The sequence below is a fragment of the Manis javanica genome, chromosome 11 (assembly GCF_040802235.1).
Source record: "Manis javanica isolate MJ-LG chromosome 11, MJ_LKY, whole genome shotgun sequence".
In the NCBI taxonomy this organism is placed as follows: Eukaryota; Metazoa; Chordata; class Mammalia; order Pholidota; family Manidae; genus Manis; species Manis javanica.
The window spans coordinates 17,154,616-17,174,734 of NC_133166.1; the positions used below are offsets into that span (position 1 = coordinate 17,154,616).

A 20,119-nucleotide genomic window follows, 5' to 3' on the forward strand; every position below is an offset into this window, starting at 1 on the left:
TAACTTCTCAGAAACTGTGCAGAATGTCTAGATAGATTGGAGAACACAATAAAGGAAAAGCAGGGAGTATAAGCATCTGGTGTGGCTGAAGGAAAACAAAACCTAAAGAAAAAGAGAAGAGAACGTTATATGGAGGAAGAGAAGAGAACAAGGCCTATGTGGGACTCTCTTCACAAAGAGGTAAATCTGCCTTGATAAAAAAGAAATAGTACTCTTTTGTCGTGGAATATTGTAAAGGAATATGCCTTATTCCAAAGATCCAGAAGCAACTGTATTCTCTATGTCAAGAAAACACACAGGAAATTCACCCACCTGAGAGTGAATGTTCATACTATCTAGACAAAGGAAGGACATAATGAGTGTGTTCCTTTTGCTTGCCCCAAAATTTGGCATGCACATGATATGAGACTTTATGCAGAGGTCTTATAAGATTTTTATTCAACTAAAAGATTCTTTTGGTAAGTTTTTTCCTACTGATAATTCTCCCAGAGTACGAGGAAGAAAATAGTGGAACTACTGTTCCAATTTTAATTCTAATTAACAATGGGGAATTGGTTGAGAGTGGGACAGATTATCACATGACATGACAATAAGCCCATTGACATGAGCTTAGTGACTTGCATGTGACTTTCATTGGCCAAAGAATTGTGAGCAAACATGACCTACATATATTAATTCCATACAGATGCTTCTAGTACAGAGGCATCTATGCTTTTTTTTTTCCATCTGCCATAAGACCAGCAGTACCTCAGAAAGAGTCTTATTTATTAGCTTTGAGCCAGGATGGACATGTAGCAGAAGTTTTTAAAAGCCAGCTCATTATTGTAAAGCAGTGAAAACCCCTCTTTCGGGTAATGTTGTCACCTCCCCTCCACCCCCACCTCTTTCCCCACCCAGGAGACACTTAGCAATGTCTGGTGACATGGTTGGTTGTCACAACTAGGCAAGTGCAGCCCGCATCTGGTGGGAAGAGACCAGGGATGCTGCTGAATATCCCACAGTGCACAGGAAGGGCCTTCACACCAAAGACTTACCTGGCCAAAACTGTAGCTAATGCTGAGAGGGAGAAAGCCTATTGTAAGCCTCTGGAGTTGTTTATCACTACAGCATAAATGACCCTATCCTGCTACTGCCAACAACTACCACATGAATCTTGTAATAGTTTTTGTAAAAATAGTTGGCCTTAACCAGTTAGGTACCTTGGTTATTAGGAAGACAAGTTTAAAGAAAACCAGGAAAAAATGTAGTTACTGTACTATGGCCTAAGATTTTGAAGGTGACTCAAAGGTTCAGAGGCTTCCAGTTCCACAGCTATTACTACTCTACAGTTGCAAATATTTCAGATAAATAAAAACCAGCAAAGGCCTAAAACCCATAGTGTTACACACTGAATTCTCCAGTGAACTCAAATATTAGAGGAGGTTTATAATCAAGGATAAATATAAATCTTTTACACTCTTCTGAAAATAGCATTTAAGAAAGCTTAGTCCAAAATTAACATAATTTAAACCTACAAAAAGTGCTAAGATCCCAGAAGGGTTGTTTGTTGGTTGTTGTTTTTTTTTTTGCTTATTTTAATTGTATTAGCAAGACCAAGCAAGAAATGGACCTCTTGTTTGATGCCCATGAACTAAGAGAGAAAGCAGAACAGCTCATCAGTTTGCCTCATTCCCTCGTCACTGGCCACCAGCCTCAGCCGGGCTGCCTGCTTCCTGGTTCTCTCATTATAGCTGATTCTCCAGCATCTTTTTTTGAGGCAATGGACATTTTTAGCTTTTAAAGCTTTGCATATGCTTGCAGTATCAGAAGCAATTACTTCCCACCTTTGTGGCTTAGAATGGTCTTAACTTCAAAACCTTGGAAATGATAGATTTGGGATACACCTATATCCCTTCTTAATACTCAGAGCTACGCATGGATGGAATGCTATATTTCAGGGGTGGAGGTTCCCAGGCTTTAAATATTTCCAAGCAAAAACCAGAAAGCTACTTGTCGATTCCCTTCCAACCATGATTGCCTATAATTCTAAATTTAAAACTCTGGTTAAAGGTAAGAACAAAGTTCTCATAATGCTTCTCTCAACTCCTCGCCTGTTTTAGCCATATCTAAAAGGAAGATACCGGGAAATAAGGATGCTGGTCCTTTGGGCATAAACACTTCCTTGAAACTTCTCCTTTCTCAGAGAATAGAAGGGGTAACTACAAGGTCCTAGTTGGAGTTCGACTCTATTAATTTTATAGTTCATGAGAATTTCCTTATCACATTAGCAAGGCTCTTTTGTCCTTCTGGTCATAGCTGTTTTTTTTATTTCCTACTATCATGTCTGAGTCACCAAATCCACATTCTGAAATACCTGCCTGTTCATTGTGGGCCCCCAAGTTCATAGAAGAAATACTAAGATGTGGTCAGCAAGCAGTGGTAGTGAGACAAAGACCTGTTTGCACACTTACTCCTCACCAGTTTATTGAGTGGTAGACTTAGTAAAAAAGGAAACCATTAGTGAATTTCTGTCCCCTCTTACTTTAATTCAGCCAAGTGATTAAAATAACTAATGTTGAACATTCCTAATGTTTTCTCTTTTAATAATAGTAATGAGGATGAGATATAAAGCATTTGGGGCACATTCTGGAATTATTACATACTTTATTTATTAATACCAATTATTTATAAAATATATCTCAAATCAAAAGTTCTGAAATCAAACAGGAGTGGCTTAATAGTAAAGTGAGGCAAGGTTTAAGAATGGAGTTTGTAATATAGTGTTACATTAAAAATTAAAATGTTTTTTGTGAATTCCTAATTTTTCACTTGCTGCATTAAATCTTTCTTAGTTCTGTGCCTTCAGATTCTTGGTCTTAAAAATGTCTACCTGCCTCCCTAAAAAGAATTGCCAAGTCACAAAATAATACAGTAGCAAATAAACATTCTCAAAAAGTAACTTTTACTAGTATTTAAAGAGATACAAATTAAAAATATCAAGCTACCATTTTCCCCTATTAAAAGTTTTTTGTTGTTTTCTTATTGCAAAAGTGTAACACATCTTCATTGAAGAAAATAAGAAAATACCAGTTAAGAGAAAAGAATTCACAGTGGCAAACAGTCAACATCTAATTAATTATGTGGATGTGAATCTTTTTCTATCCATGTCTAAAATTTAATAGTCTGTTGATGTACACTTGGAGTTTTTGTTATTACAAATAATGTTGCAATAAACATCTCATGCATTTATCTTGTTTTTTTTCATCTGTGATCATCTTGTTAGTTCCTAGAACTGCTATTGCTGAGTCAAAGCATATTGCATTTTTAAGGCTTTTGATTATCTTTTGCCAAATTGCTGACCAAAATGGTTGTGTCAGATGTACGAGGTTATTGTTTTATGCGTTCTCTGATCCATATTGTTTATGTTTTCTTCTCTTCACCATTTGGATAACTCCAAAATAGTATCTCATTGTTTTAATTTGTACTTCCTTGACTATTAATAAGAACATATTTTACATGTCCTAACAAAATATTACAAATTAAAGGAAAATCTTCTTTGCTACATTATTTATGAGAGAAAACAAACAAAACGTACACATCTCTAAATATTCAACACCACCATAGGGAATATAGTCAATAATATATTGTAATACTTTTGTATGGTGACAGACGGTAACTACTTACTGTGGTGAGCATTTCATAATGTTCATAATTGTCGAATCACTATGTTGTACACCTGAAACTAATATTTACTCTACTTCAATTAAAAGAAAACAGTTAGTAAAAACTATGATACTTTTAAATAATAAACTGTAGCTATGAAAGCATTAAGTATGCCAAGTATTTTAACTGACATGGGAAAAATACTGTATAGTATTTGGTAAGACAATTTGAATAGTAAATTTTTATATGTAATTTGATCTCTGTTATATTCTTTAAACATATACCAAAAAAGAAAGCCTGAAAGAAAATATGCCAACTGTAATTGCTTCTGCATGAGTTTTAATATTTTATAATTTGTGATACTTCTTTATATAATTTTTATAGTTAGCATATCACATTTATAAAGAAAACACATTTTTGTTAAGTGCACCACATTAATGGTGCAAGAGGGGAGAGGAACCTGTCTACCTGCAGTTGGTGTAGCATGTATTCTAAAGGTAATGTTAAACATTTGATACTGAAATAGGAAACATGAACAGAAAATATAAAAAAGATTCTGGTAAACAGCTGAACAGCCAGTTATCAAAACGCCAAAAGTTCCACTTGCCTGAGAAGCTGACAACAGTTGAAATCCCAGAAAATGTAATATTTATGGGGTTTGTTCCCCTTTTTTTAGGTGGCTGCTGTTGATCTGCTGGTTCCTGGAGTTGGAGAGCTCTTTGGTGGAAGCCTTAGAGAGGAACGGTACCATTTCCTAGAGCAGCAGTTAGCCAGGTATTCTTCAGACCTAAAAGAAAGAAAATTCAGAAACTGGAGTGGGGCAGTCATGGTAGGGTAACAGAGAACAGCACGAGACCTCAGCACCTGGCAGACCCAGATCTCAGATTCTGTGTCACCTTCAGCAAGTTACTTGACCTTACTGAGCTTCACTTTTTTAAAGATTGGATCTGTTATTTGAAATAAGGCTGCAGTGATATTTGCCCACTACTTGTAGGTATCTCTCCTTTTGGAAATGGCTTTTTAAAAGGATAACTATAGAAGAGGTAGGTAGATTTCCCCCCTTAAAGCTTGTCCTTCATTTTTCTCTTCATTATGTTCTTTTTATTTACTCTGTGATTGGCAGACACCTAAAGAATATAAAGACAGACTGAACCAGAAAAGGATAACAATGTAGAAAGAAAGATGCTAAAAAATATCTGCTAAGCCAGCATTGTAGAATAAGCAGTTTTCCCTTTTTTAGGTTTTCTACTGTGTATGGGTCTTGATTTATCTCTTTGAATAACTTACTTTAATTTTCTGCTTGAGACCTGGGAAATGAATCCATAAACACAGACAAAATGTTTTGGAGATGAGAAGTAACGAATCATGTTTCTAATTGAACTCCCACTCCTGTATATGCATGGTCTGCCAGCAAACCACAGTGACCTCCTAAACTAACCAAGGTTATAAACCTCTTTTCCATGGTTTCCGCTTTTGCTGGGCCAGACTTTTTCAAAAAAATTGGTTTTCCCATGTTGAAGGCTTAATCCTACTCTCTAGATAATACTGGGTTTCATAGTAACCTGGAAAAGCTATAATACTTTTAAAATATCCTGTTAAATTACCTATTTGTAAGGCCTTCTTTTCCTGATGGAGAAATCCTTCAAAAGTTGATGCCTTTCCAAGATGCCATTCTATAAATCTGTTGGGTAACTATGTTTTGTAATCCCAATCATTTGAACTGCTCTATTTGGTTAGGATCCAGAAGAAAGGGGACAAATATGTTTTGAGAGGACTTTTTTTTTTTTTTTTATCAGACTACGAACTCCTTACTATTACTATAGCATTAGAGAGTCCTGGGAAAATCATGGAATTGAAGTAAAGGTCAGACTCCTTAGATGGAAAGAATTTGAAGATTCTCTGGGTTTTTTTTTAAAGCTCAATAAAAATCACACATGGCAAGAAACCTCATCTGTTGAAAGATTAATTGGTCTGTTTTCTTTGCTTGCTTCCTTCCTTCAGGAAACCTCTCCTCATAGTGTTTACCTAAAATCTGATAATACCCAAATTTACCTTTCCTAATGAAATGGATGTATGTCCTTCCCCATCTCAGGAATTTGTAACTTCTGTTCACGTTTTCTATGTTTTTGTATATTTGAATTTTTCATAGTCCTGATCAATTCAGATACACTGTGGTCCCCAGACAGTTTTTTAAAGGGCTAAAATTAATTTTAATGCATACTTAGAGCTTAAATTTTTATTAACGTATCTCAAATTGGCAAAATCCATTTTGCAGCTCTGAAGGTAGCCTCAGAATATATTGTGTTTTAATTTTATAGCATGAAAGATGTGTCTGTACCTCCTTGTTTGTGTGCCTCCCAACATCATGCAGTTGTACTAATGCTGCTTTTCTCACATCACAGTACAGACAGTAAGCTCACCTCAAGTGAACTGCTTTCGGGCTTTCCCATACTTTCTTTCTATAGCATTTATTGTCTATACTACATATTTGGTAATACCTTGAACTGGTGATTAACTTAACCTTTCTTATCATGTAATAAAGGTCCAGTTCCTTGGATACACTTGAGAGCACAGGTTTCGGTGTGCACTCTTTGTAAAGAGGACTTTGCACACAACCCAGAATAGATGTTTGCTGGTTAGTATGTTTATCTTACTGCCATTCTCTGAAAGGATTGTCATTTTCCTTTTACAGGTTAGGACTAACGGAAGCCTACCAATGGTAAGAATGTGGCCCCTACTCATTCTTATTCTAGCTGTTACTCTGTTACATAGTTTTTAGTTGTTCTCAAAGTACTATGGGAGAGTGTTAAGAACAAGGAACAGGTCCTCAAAAGACTGCTTACTTCCTTTGTGTCCTTGAAAAATAGTAGTAATATTGGCTGCCATTTATTTATTACTTACTGTGTGCCAGATAACTGTGTTAAAGTTTTGAGGTGTATTATCTCGTGTAACCATCATAACACCCTGTAATTAGCTACTGTTCTTACCCCTTTTTATTGCCCCTCCAGACATAAGGCCTAGAGATGTTAACTAACTTAACCAAGAGCTCACAGAGACATAGAGCTGGGATTTTGTACCTAACCATTATGGCTCAGTTTCTCTATGTGTGAAATTAGAGGCTTGAGCTAAGTGACCCCTAAGGTCTCCCTCTGCCAACCAAGCTAAGCTTAGATTAAGAAATCTAAGCTACCTAGGGAAAGATGGCCGGTCTGCATTCATACATTTACTTCACCAAAATTGTTCTGGTTTTCTTTCTGTAGACCCTTTCTTCAAGTACTTTTCACTATATACAAATTATTTATTTATATTTCTGTAATAGCACTCCTTCATTGTTTTAATATAATGTCAGCAATACTGTTCTTTCACTGTCCTCAGGAGAAGGGAGGGTCAGATTACACACTTGCTTTTTGGTAATGATGGGGCTAGGTTTCAGAGATACCAAGAGCCTAAAATTGGGTTCAGTAATGACCCTTGAATGCTTTATTATTTGCCAGCAATGACCTTAGGCATACTTAATCTCTCCTAGTCTTGGTTTTCTTAGCTATAAAATAGGCTATTAATATCTACTTCACAGAGTGAAGAAGAAATGAAACAAAATAGGCTAAATACCTACATAGAGTAGAAGCTCAGTAAATGCTAATTACCTTCCTCCTTTCCTCTTTTTGTTCTGAGTCTTGCTATTAAATAGAAGGATCCTGAAGGAGCAAGTTTATGCATTTTACCTCAGTTTCTTTCTGTGTACAAGATAATATTCTAGTGTATAAGAACTAGATAAATGCAAATTTTAATTATTGGTTTAATGAGTTTAGGCTTTTCCGTTTTTTATTAGTCACTTCAATACTATTCATTTCCCACTTAAACTCTTCAGATCTGTGATCTCTGCTAGTGTTCCACCACACCATGAGTAGCCACCCCAGGTGTCTAAGAATTTACTCACTTCCTATTTCTACATGCCATATGCAAACAACATCTGTAACTAGTTCCACAAATTTTGTACCATCTCTTCTATAATCTGGCTACCCTATAATCAATTTAACAACAACTGAACAGTTTCATATTCATTAGAAAATGTGTTTCTTCAAAGTGGATTTTTCTATATGTCACATAAAGGCAAGAAAAGTGCTACAAACTGAATCCCTCTGCTGACTTCAGTTTCCAGACGTTTATGACAGTGTTCTGACATCAATTTATGAGAAATTTAGAGCCAGCTAAAGCTGCTGCTGGACTTGTAGCAGGCTGCTTAGATCCTGCAGGTGTCTGTGGCAGGTGGCTTTGAAAGTCCTTTCATCTCATTTTCTCACTCAATCAAAGTACACTATGTCCCCATGCCTTGTAAACTTATAAAGGTAGTTCAGCTACCAAACATTGCAATTACTTAAGACTGTGCTTTTTCCATTATTCTTGATAGTTCTTACTAATGCTAAGTTTTATACTAGAAACTCCTATTTATTGATCTCTCACTTGGTTGTAACTGTAACTCAACTGGTTGCAGTTCATCTTTTATTTTAGAAAGACAAGTGCTTAATTTTAACTGCCTAAAGTACCAGTACATGTAGCCATTATTATTAATAGTGGGGAAATAGGTGATAGTCTTTATCCTTGAGGAGCCAAATGACTATCAGCTGTGGTGCTGAAGTTTCTTCTGGAACTGATTTAACAGGTCATTCAAGAAGCTATAATGTTGTTTTAATCAATGATACTTAACTCAAGAATGCCCCTGAAAATGACATAATAAAAATTCTTAGAGTCTTCTTCCCCCTCTTCCTTTCCTAAAGTAACTGTATCCCAGGCTGGTGTATTAGAATCTGAGTTTGAATCCTGGCATTACCATTTTCTAACTATGTGGTACTAAGTAGGAATAGAAAGTGTCATGTATGAAGGACAGAGAAAAATCACCCTGGACATCTTCCACTAGGTTCAAAGGAGAGAACTGGAAATTTTTCCTCACTGCAGCCTTCAAGATTATATTTTTTGTGCCTTCAAATAGTAAACCCTCATATAATAAGCATATACTCCAGAGTGGGCAACTGGAGATCAAAAGTTAAATAAGACACAGTTCCTGCCCTTGATGTAGTTTACAATCTAATCTAGCAGAGGTTATCTTTTTATTATATTACCAGAAAAAAACCAGCTCTCCTCTGTGTATTGAACAATACAATTCTGGTAAGGCAAAAAAAAAAAAGCATTATCACTAGCATAGTAAGAAATAAAAGAGGAATATATTTTCAAGAAATTGGTTAAGTTATTAGGAAATTCTCTGTAGCCTCATGAGGCAGATTACTGTATGTAAGTAAATACGTCAGAAGAGAAAAGAAAAAGTGACCAAAGCTCATGAATAAATGACAGGGCTGGCTACTATTTGGGTCACTTCAACTTCTCTGTGTCCTTCACCTGTCCATGGAGGGAGAAGACTGGTCCACCACAGTGATGTGGACAATAACAAATGATTACAAAATAGTTTTGAAACATAAAATTCTACAATAACATATGATCCCATATAGCATTTATAGGTGATGATTCTTTGTTTTTCAAAATCAGGTATCTGGACCTCCGTCGATTTGGATCTGTGCCACATGGAGGTTTTGGGATGGGATTTGAACGCTATCTGCAGTGCATCTTGGGAATTGACAATATCAAAGATGTTATCCCTTTTCCAAGGTTTACTCATTCGTGTCTTTTATAGCTGGAAGACTGGTCAGGGGAAATCACTCCATGTCAGAGGTACTGCACATGAAAATGCATACAGGAGAATGTATGTTTGAATTTTAGAAATGTAGAAATTTTCCATATATAATTGTCATGTCATAGATACAACATGATAAATGGAAGTGATTATGATTTTCTTAGAAAGTTAATAGCATTTCATGGAAAGATGAACTCTCTCAAGAAGAGGTACTTAACAGCAGGTAGAATCTCAAATCTGTTATGTCGATTAAGAAGGAAATAAAACTGGTTTCAAAGGTCCTTTCAAGCTCTCAGACATGAAGAGAGAGTGTATTTTACTTTGTCTTTAATCATTAGATCACTGTGCTGTGTGACATTTGAGAAACACCTCATAGTCAAAACTAAGATGTTGTTGGATCTTTCTTTCCTGTGGTAAATGTCCATCTTATTCTCAATGCTTTACTAAACCAAAGAAGATAGATAGTCCTCTTCTTCATGAGTTAATAAAGTTGCTGTTCTGAATGGAAGCCTTTCATCAGACTAGGTGAAAAAAATCACATTTTTACTGTTGATCTTTAATGATAAAAGCTAACAAGGTGTGTTAATTATTTAAACTAATCACGGTTGTGTTATAACTAGTTTATATTAGGTGGTTATATTTCTGTAACAATCAGTAAAATAGGTTTTTCATATCCATGAAAAAAGAAAACTTACATTTTTAAATTCCATTTGGCCTTTCCCAGTGAAATTTGGAAGAAAGGAATTTTCAATCCAAGATGAGGATGAAATATAGCAAAACCTAGAAGATGGGTAATTCTGAACTCAAAAAACAACATTGTCTGTTAGAGTGAGAAGATCACTAATTTAGCAGTTTGAAACCTGACAGTTCTAGCACTTTACATGTATGATTCTAGACAAGCCACTTACTCTGTTATGAACTCATGCTTTATTTTCCTTGAAGTTAATAATAATAATTACATGAAAGTGTATATGTTTGTGTCTGTGTGTATTTAAAACTGTGAAATGCTACACAAATTTAACTCCGTCTTTGTTGTTATATATACAGTTGTATAGCAAAATGTATACTCAGTAGATTTTGTATGTATCAAGTAATTGTAAAGACATGCATGCTTGAATAATCCATTTTCTAAGTCTCATTGGATGACTTATCTTAGGTTGTTTCTTAATAAGTTTGTATATGCACTTTATTTTAACCAAACTCAAAATTAAGCAACTGAAAAGAATGACAGAGTTCCACATTCTTAAGAGTTGGAAGTCATGGAAGTCACTGAGAGGTTTGTCAAGGTAGAACTTTTGTGTAAGGCGAAGAGATCCTATATACCTGGGCAGCCTCCTTCTGGTAAAGAGCTCAGTACCCCACAAAAAAGCTCATTCCATTTCTGAATCTCTCTTAATTGGTAGCTTTTGCTGAGCTAAAATCTATTTCCCTGGAACTTTAATCCCTTGGGCTTAAATACCAAGTTTAGGACAGGATAAAAGGGATAATTAAGGCTTCCATAATGCTTGCCTCAACCATGGGTTAGAAAGATAAATTCATATGTTTATCCAACAAATATTATTTGAGCTCACTCTGTGTGCCACGAACTGTGCTAGGGTGCTAAATAAACTAGTGAACAAACAATAAATGAACAAATATATTATTTCAAAATATGACAGGTGCTAATAAAATTTTATAAAGAACAAGGCAAGCATAGATAAGCTTGCTAGACAAGACATCTCTGAAAAGGTGATATTTAACCTTGGACCTAGAAGATTAAATGCAGAAACCATTTTAAAACATTTGCAACCTCAGTCAGAATTGATGGGTATTTAAGTTTTGATACCATATTGACGTTGTGGTGGAAGAATCACAAACATTCACAGGCCCTAAATCTGGAGGCACTTATAATTTCCAAGGCTAGCAGGAATCATGCCTCCAGTGATTTTTGAGGAACCAGATAGAATTATAATGTTAAGATGATGGTGGGGCATCAAAAAATAGCAGTGGTAGAAAAAATACTGAATTAGAGCAACCCCAGGTTCTGGTCCTAATGCCACCATTAATTTCACTGTGGAGCATTAGGCAAATAAGATCGTCTTTGTGGCGTATAGTTATTTCTTCTGCAGAGCTATCATTTTGGAGTAGATGAACTCTAAGGATCCTTTTTTCTATGAATCTGTGACATAGTCATTAATAATAATTGACATAGTTATTGATAATAATTGTCTAACCTTTAGGCTTTATTTTAGTATACACTAGGTCTCCAAAAATGTAGTGAAGTGAAATCAGTGTACGTTTGATTATAGACTTAAGTGTGTCCAGTGTGCATGTGTGTGTGAGGTGAGAGGAGGTCCTTCCCAGGGAGTCAAACATAACTGGTCTTTACCTTTTTTTTAAATTTAAGTATAGTTGACATAATACAGTAGTTTCAGGTGTACAACATGGTGACTTGACATTGTATACATTCCAAAATACATTTATATACAATTCCAAAGTTTACCATCTGTCACATACCAGGTTATTACAGTATTATTGGTATGACATATATATTCCCTATGCTGTACTTTTTACCCCCTGACATTTAATTCTTATCTGGAAGTTTATACCTCTTAATTCCCTTCACCTATTTCGCCTATCCACTCACCTCCTCCCATTCAGCAACCACCAGTTCTTTGTATTTAATGAGTCTTTCTCTGGGTGTTTGCTTATTTGTTCATTGGTTTTTGTATTTTATATTCCACATGTAGAGGAAATAATATGGTATTTTCTTTCTCTGACTTATTTCACTTAGCATAATACTCTCTAGGTCCATCCATGTTGTCACAAATGGCAAGACTTCACTCTTTTTTAATGGTTGAGTAATATTCCATTGTGGATATGTTCTACATCTTCTTTATCCATTCATCTACTGATGGACACTTAGGTTGCTTCCATACCTTGGCTGTTGTAAATAATGCTGCAATAAACATAGGGGTGCATAAATCTTTTCTAATTAGTGCTGTTCTTCAGATGAATACCCAGAAGTGGAATTGCTGGGTCATGTGGTATTTCTATTTTTAGTTTTTTGAGGGACCTCCATATTGTTTTCCACAACAGCTATACCAGTTTAAATTCCCACCAACTGTGTATGAGGGTTCCCTTTTCTCAACATCTGCGCCAACACTTGTTATATCTTGTCTTTTTGATACTAGTTATTCTGACAGGTGTGAAGTTGTATCTCATTTTGGCTTTGATTTGCATTTTCCTGTTGATTAGTGATATTAAGCATCTTTTCATGTGTCTCTTGACCATCTTTATGTCTTCTTTGGAAAAACATGCAGTTTCTTTGCCCAATTTTTAATCAGATTATTTGGTTTTTTGGCATGGAGTTTTGAGTTCTTTATATATTTTTTATGTCAACCTCCTAACATAGACGATTTGAGAATATATATCCTCTGTAGTTTGCATTTTCATTTTGTTTGTGGTATCCTTTGCTGTGCAGAAGCTTTTTAGCTTCATATAGTTCCACCTGTTTACTTTTGCTTTTGTTTCCTTTGCCTGGGGAGATATCTAGAGAAAAGAATACTGAGGCATGGTACCAGAGTTTACTGCTTATGTTTTCTTTTAGAATTTTTATGGTTTCAGGTCTTACACTTAGATCTTTTATAGAGTTTATTTTTGTATATGGTGTAAGAAAGTGGTCCAGTTTCATCATTTTGCATGTACCTGTCCCAACACAATTTATTGAGGAGACTCCTTCCCCAATTGTATATTCTTGCCTCTTTTGTCATAGATTAACTGTGTAAATGTGGGTTTATTTCTGGGTGCTGTATTCTGTTCCATTGATCTATGTGTCTTTTTATGCCAATGCCATACTGTTTTGATTATTATAGTTTTTCAGCTGCATACCTCCCAGTTATCATACTTAATTTGTTCATTCTTTTCCTTCACAAGTGATTATATAGTGAGTGTCTAGTTGATAACCTAATAACTTATATCTTTGACTCAGTATTTCTATTTTACCGTAACTGAACAAAAAACAAACACTGTTATCAGACAAAGATGATAAAAATGTCAAAGTTAAACTGTTGCTTGGAGGCAGGAACAATAGAAAAAAAACTTTAAAATGTCTACTTGTCAGCTGGTACATGAATATGCAAATTCAACTTACAAACAGCATTGTATAATTCTATGTTTAATGAATAAAAGTATGGATTTAATAATAGAGGACTGTATACCATAATATTCTTAGGTGCTTAATTTGTTAAGTTATTTTATATAAAATAAGATTTTATTTATAAGGTAAATTGAGGGTGTTAATTTTTACTCAAGTGACCACTTTCCAATGGGGGAAGAAATCAAATTCTGTTTTCCCAAGATTTCCAAACATCACTTCAAAATCGTAACCCCAGCCATCCAAGAAAGAGTGTATTCTACAGCTTTGAAATGTTTTTCCAATCATTAATTCCCATTCTCATTTCAAATTTTAAAGTAGATGGAGAAAAATAGTTACTTTCCATCTGGCTGTCCTCTTGCCTGGGGAAGCTGTGCCCTTCTTTTGTAGTCTGACAAGAACTTAATTGTGTGAGTGATCTATTCCAGATCTAGACATAGCTCTCCCACTCTCTGGCCCAGCCCAGAGACTCCGTCACAGAACAGCAAAGGAACTGTTTGACCTTTTGTCCCTTTCAGTCAGGATCTGCCAGAAGCATCCCTCACAAAGTTATACATTCATATTCTCTATAAATTGAATCTAGACATTTAAGCATGACTGAACAGGCATTGAAGATGCAACTGGTGAGATGGATTAACTCTACTCTTCTTTAAATCTCTTGTTTCAGATAATTATAGATGAAAGATGCTTATTTGAATTGGATTGCTATTTATTCATATGTTTATTTTAGTAAGTGGTGAGGCAAGAACATAAAAATGCAGAGTTGACAGATTGGCCTGAATTGAATTGATAAGAAATATGTGAGGTTTTTTGGCTTCTAATCAATATATTTATTCAGTCTGCAATCTAAACTATGTATAATAAAAAAAAAAAACAGGTGGGAGTAATATTTGACTGTAGTTTCTTCCCAGTTTATATTCTAAATTAAAAAATAGAAAAAACATTAAGAGCAGAAAGCAACCTTAATCATCTTGCACCAAAATGGTTAATAAGACTTCCGGAAGACAGGTTTTACTAGATCATGGTCAGCTTACCTCCAGAAACCTGGACATCGAACATTGCCAGGAGCCCTGGATTGCCCCCCCATGATCAGCTAAGGTTCCAGTTAGTTCTTGTGCCCTTTGTTTTGGAGTCCAGTTCATAGCCATCATTAGCATGCGGAGTTTTGGGGGACCTTTGTAAAGAAGTCGGGAGTTTAGGTGGTTCTTAAACTGTCATTCAGGCAGCTATTAACATAGCTCATAATTCTTCAGTAACTTTGTGGTACAGGTACATCTTTACTGTTCATTATTAGTAGTAATACGACTATCGTTTGGATATTGCTTTACCATTTACAAAATGTTTTAACAGTATATTGTGAACCTTGTTCCCTTGTAGCTTACTGTGCCTCAAATTCATTTGGTTTAATGAAAGATTAGTTATAAAGACTGGTTATTAAGAATTCCTAATATTGAAGAAGACTACAATAAATTTCACTACTCTCAGCCTCCAGAGAAGCTAAAAGTGCAGAACTTTTTGTAGTAATCCAAGAATCTTGGATCTTAAGCCCCAGAGTTTACTGGACATGTTACCAAATAAACACTCTGGCCTCTGATTTCTGTCTTCTGCAGGGAAAAGAGACTTAAGAATGTGAAGGAAACTGATTATTGAGCTCAAGAAAACACTGAAAATGGAATGAAAGGGCTCAGGACCCATCAGTGTACTTAAGCTCACTGCCTTAATTTTGTTTTATGAATTTCTACTCATATTTATCCTACTGCCTTGTAGGGTCATCTAGAATATACATCCTAGAATGTACGTAGGAACTTTGAGGGGAATTATTAATATCCTCCCCAAACTGATCAGCCTTAGATATTTCAAGATAATATTCTAAGAGTAGAAACTTGTCATTCAGCAAAGGTTTTTTCACACTGCAAATACACATGCACACAGCTAGAACTGTACTTGGAAGAACCTGGGCCATTTAACAGCTAGGACTCTGACTCATAAGCTTTTCTGCATGCTGGCTCAACAAGAACTGCTGGTTTGTTCTTTTTCTGGAATCCTAGATTTGTAAATCTCTTAGCGATCCTATCTTATCCCATCTATGATGGATCAGATACCTCCTCGGTATTCTCCCCAGTCCCTGGTAATTTCCCAATGATAATTTCAGTGAATAGGAACTCACTACCTTAAGAGAGAACTTTTTCTGTCCTTGGAGAACTATGATTATGACCTGATGCTAACAATACATGCCTCTCCATAGCAGGCAAATGTAATAAATTAGAAACAACATTTTTTCTTCTCTCTTGCCTTTTCTCTTCTCCAGAATACAATGTCTATAGTGATTAGTTGAACAATCTTTCCTTCCCTGAAGGGCTGCATCCCACGAGGTTATTCATCAGGCAAGCACATACTCTTGGTGGAGGAATGCTTCCCTCCACTGTCCGCTCAGTTACTACCCAAGTATCTTGTAATAGTAGTCTGGATATTAGAAGAGCTTTGAAGTCTCCACTGCCCCTTTTCTATCTGTCTTACAGCCCTGTAGTAGTTACTCTTCCTGTGTCTGTAGTACTGCTGAGGAATCTTAGAGTTTCAGAATATTCAGGGCAATCCTAACCCCCTTCATTTGGGGGCTGCAGAAGTGGACTTGGGTCATATACAGATTAGTGGTTAAAGAACAGTAAGTTCTTTCACTAAAGATTTCCACTATACACATTTTCTTTGCAGTGCCCCAAAAGGCAGGAGCTTATTTCTATAGTTAGGATATGGCTGGCCAATGATCTCTTTAAATGTAATTTCCATCTTTCACATTCTGCATTAGGTTTTAGCATCAGGAAACTGTTGAGTCAGATTCCTGCCAAAAAATGAGCTGATGTTTGGTGTCTTGGAAAGGGCATTAGACTCAGGGAGAGAAAATTCTGATTTAAGTCTGATCCTCTACTTATGAGCTGTGGAATCTTATACAAGTTCTTTTACCTATGAATTTGTATACACATCTGAAGAACAAGGATAATACTTACCTTACAAAGTATTGTGAAAAACGATGAAGACTGTGTGAAAGGGTTTCATGAACTGAAAAGCACTGCACAAATGTTAGGTCTCCTAAGGGAAACCTTTACAAAACAAAATGAAACAAAATTTATATAAAATAAGATATTTATTGCATGTTGAGTGAAATATTCTCCAGCCATTAAAAATTATGAGAAAATGTTGAAAGAAGTTTTAATTGTTACAACAGTGTAAAAGTTGTGTACATGGATTAGAAGCGTAAGGAAAAAATGAAATCAGCTGTTTTAAGGCAATGGCTTGAGTGACTTTTTCTTAAAAATCTCTTTGGTGTATTGAGTTAAGTTTAACAAGTTTACTGAACACTCACTGTACCAGGTCTCAAGCTAGCCTCTGGATACAGAGATAAAAAGGACATGCTCCCTTGTCTCAGCACAGTACCCCACTCCCCATCCCCATCCTCCACCGTCCCCTCCCCACCTCCTGCCTTCATACTGTCTTTGTCAAAGTTTATAGTGTGTAAGAATCACCTGGGGAGTTTATTTAAAATTCGAATTACCCTGGTCTGCCCTAGAAAGATCTGCTTCAGTAGGTCCATGATGAAACAGCCCACAATTTGCGTTTCTTAGTCACCCTGAGTGATTCTAATGTGGGTGGTTCGATTCCACACTTTGAGAAACCTTCAGTGAGGTTTTTTATATGTTTACAAGAAAAGATAAGTAATAATTATACAGATCTGCTCATTAAGGATACTGTGTTGATTGTTCTGTCTGCATCTTTGAACTGGTTGTTATGCCTCTATATCAAGGATGGGAAAGCCAAGCCTGCAGAGTGACATCACTCTTGAACCCATGCAGTATAAAACCGGCCATACCTCTCAACCTTTATCTCTTTTCCTTAATTCCTTTCTTTTCCACTGTCTCCCCAGTGTTTTTTATTCTGTGGTTGTGTCTCCCAACCCAATTTCTTCAATGCCTTACATCAACATCCAGATACTGCCCATTTCTCCACCCCACCCCCAATCCAGATACGTCAGTTTTTTTGGAGGAAAAAGAAAACTTCCATCTCATTTACTAACTTGCTCTGGAAGACTCTTGTATATGGTTAACATTTTACAAATAACTTAGGACTAAGCTATTCATTCATCAACTTCAAAAACATCATAAGTGGAAACATTGGTGTCTTTATGTTTGACTGTCATTTAGCTTTTGGTTAACTTCTTTCCAGTGGTTTAGCAGCCCTGCACAGATTCTTGCCCTGCGCATCAGTCTGAAGTGTGCCCTGCACCTTGCCTCAGCACTGCTTGCCTCCACATGCCTGTCAGTGGGCCTGGGTGGCTTTCTCAGGCTACTCATCTGTTACCTCCTAATCACCCAGCATCAATATATTACAACTCCAGTCACACTGTCTGAGGCTAGGGGGCTTTATTTCAAGAGTGGTGAAACTCCAAAATGCAACTAGGATTTCTACATTTTCATGTGTTTATATTGCTAATGTTAGTGTTTATTTTACTTGTATTTCAAGACACCAAAGGTTGGACAATGGCTTACAGACTTCCTCCTGTCATTATTCTCCCTCAGAACCATAGACAAATACTGGTTGTCTTATGCTGTCATGTCTTCTCTGCCAGAAAAAGATCTCCATGAGAACAGAGAGGAGAGAGCACATTCATCTTTGTATCTGCAGTGCCTTGAAGAGCACCTGGCACATAGTGGGTACTCGTTAAATAACTCTTGAATGATGAATTAGGTATCACTGAGGTATCCAGAACCACCCACAAAAAAAGGGAAATACAGCCATCAGACAAAAGAGAAATATTCCTTAAAAAGTAGTTCCCAAACTGGCTTTTCCCTCTTCCTGTGTCTGGAGTATTTCATAAATTTGAAACTTGGCCTTTATTATAAATCCAAGTCTGGAGTCATTGCCTGAACATAGAATAAAAAGTCAGGTATCAAAAGTAATTGTGAGTTCAGCTAGTAATTTGTTTTTGTGATCTGTCACTGAAGGTGAAGTTTAGGGCCTCTCCCAGCATTGCTTCTGGAGTCTGGTGACTCAGTAGACGTCTTCTCAACAATCTTGCTACATTGGTCACTATTATATAACCAGCACCTAGTATGTAGGTGCTCAGTAAATATTTATTGCCTAAATGGATTTGATCGATAGAAGAAATTCAGAAGCAAGGTCCCAGATGAACTTAGTTGGAGTCACTCAGATTTTCAGTTAGTGCTTTTCTCCACTTTGCTCGGAAAGTTTCTTGCCTCCAAATTGAAGCAACTACTGCTTACAGCATCTGATTCAGCAAATGTTAATTGATGTCTACTCTGTGCCTCTGTCTGTTGGACCCACCAGAACAAGTACGATGTAAGCCGTTACTGTTTCAGTCCCCAGAGGGTTGGTTGATACTATGTCTCTGCTCCCACAGTCCTTTGACATACTCTATTATAATATTGCCCACAAACTGCTGTAGACATCTGTTTACCTTTTTCTCTCCCCAGAAAGACCCTGAACTTTCCTAAGACTCTGGTCATAATTCATCTTGGGTATTCTTGTGCTGACTTGGGGTAGTAGTTTCTCAGAAAATCCGTAATGAGAATTGAATAACAAGTACTTAAGTAACCTTTCCCAGGTAATGTTTTTTTAAAAATATTTTTGTATTTGAATAGAAATATATGCCTTTTTAAGTGTTTTCAAAGTTTCAAATGGAAGATACTGGGTATGTCCTGAAAGAAACAAAATTGGTTTTTGTGCCTCTATTAAACACCTCTCAGGTGTCTACTTAGTTATCCAGCCCATGCCTCCTCTGAGAATCCCCCACCCCGATCCTAGCCACTGGACGCCCAGCAGATATACTGGAGACATGAGCTTCTCCTGCTGGTTGGACTAAGGGTCTCCATCTGACCCAAAACAGACTAGTCTCATTTTCTCTTGGAAAATTGGGATGACGAAACTAGAGAGTTTGGACTCGTTGCTTGAACCAGACACATGTACACTTAGGGGCTGCAGGGCAGCCATGTACCAAGAGACAGAGAAAGCAATCTCCAGAAAGAAAGAAATGAAGGCAAAATGGTCAGAGATGAAAAACCATATGGCCTGTGAGAGAGACAGACACATGCACACTGACTGCCTAGTTTTTGCTATATTTAGTCCTTGGTTGCTACCCTTCCTTAGGCCAGATTATTCAGCTTTTTTCTTAGGTTCCATGGAATATACCTCATTTTCTTACCAATAAATTCCCTATTTGGGCTTAAGCAATTTTAAAATTGATACTTGCTTTTGCAGCTAAAAGAAGACGCTAATACACCATCTGACTTATGGAAAGAAAACTCATTACCTTTTTTTGGTCGTTTTTTAGTAATGGCAATTTTAGTCATTATCTTAGAGTATATGTTAATCAAGAAATTGTTTAGATGAGTAATTCCTGATAAATATGATGCAATAGGAGAGTAAGTGACTTCTTAGCTTTTCAAGTTTCTTGATAACCTACATTACAAAAACAGAAAGTAAGTGAATAGAGGCTTATTTACAGAAGGGATTGGATACATATCAGGCCTTTTTTGAACTACAAAATCGTATTAGAGAGATTCTGAAGAGCCAACACATATGGCAGCTTCCCGAGACATCTATTTCTGAAGACTCTGGTTTCCAGACCTGTATTAAGAATGGCTTTTGTC

At 36.3% G+C, this 20,119-nt stretch overlaps 1 protein-coding gene across 10 annotated transcripts in view; it reads left to right on the plus strand.

Annotated features, from left to right (window-relative positions):
- Positions 1 to 20,119, plus strand: part of NARS2 (asparaginyl-tRNA synthetase 2, mitochondrial) — a 193,663-nt gene that overhangs the window by 124,912 nt on the left and 48,632 nt on the right. For 6 of the 10 annotated variants that reach the window (XR_012122532.1, XR_012122530.1, XR_012122531.1 and 3 more), the window contains 3 exons: positions 4,319 to 4,416; positions 6,335 to 6,361; positions 9,181 to 9,363. The exons of 1 other annotated variant lie outside the window; for it this stretch is intronic. Coding sequence is in view for 3 of the 9 variants with exons in the window: in XM_017650483.3 (XP_017505972.3) it covers positions 4,319 to 4,416; positions 6,335 to 6,361; positions 9,181 to 9,325 (270 nt within the window). In the remaining 6 variants the exon portion in view is untranslated. Of the gene's footprint in view, positions 1 to 11; positions 169 to 4,318; positions 4,417 to 6,334; positions 6,362 to 9,180; positions 13,514 to 20,119 lie in introns of those variants that run through there. 3 more of the 10 variants (XM_017650483.3, XM_073215964.1, XM_073215965.1) reach the window with 3 other exon arrangements.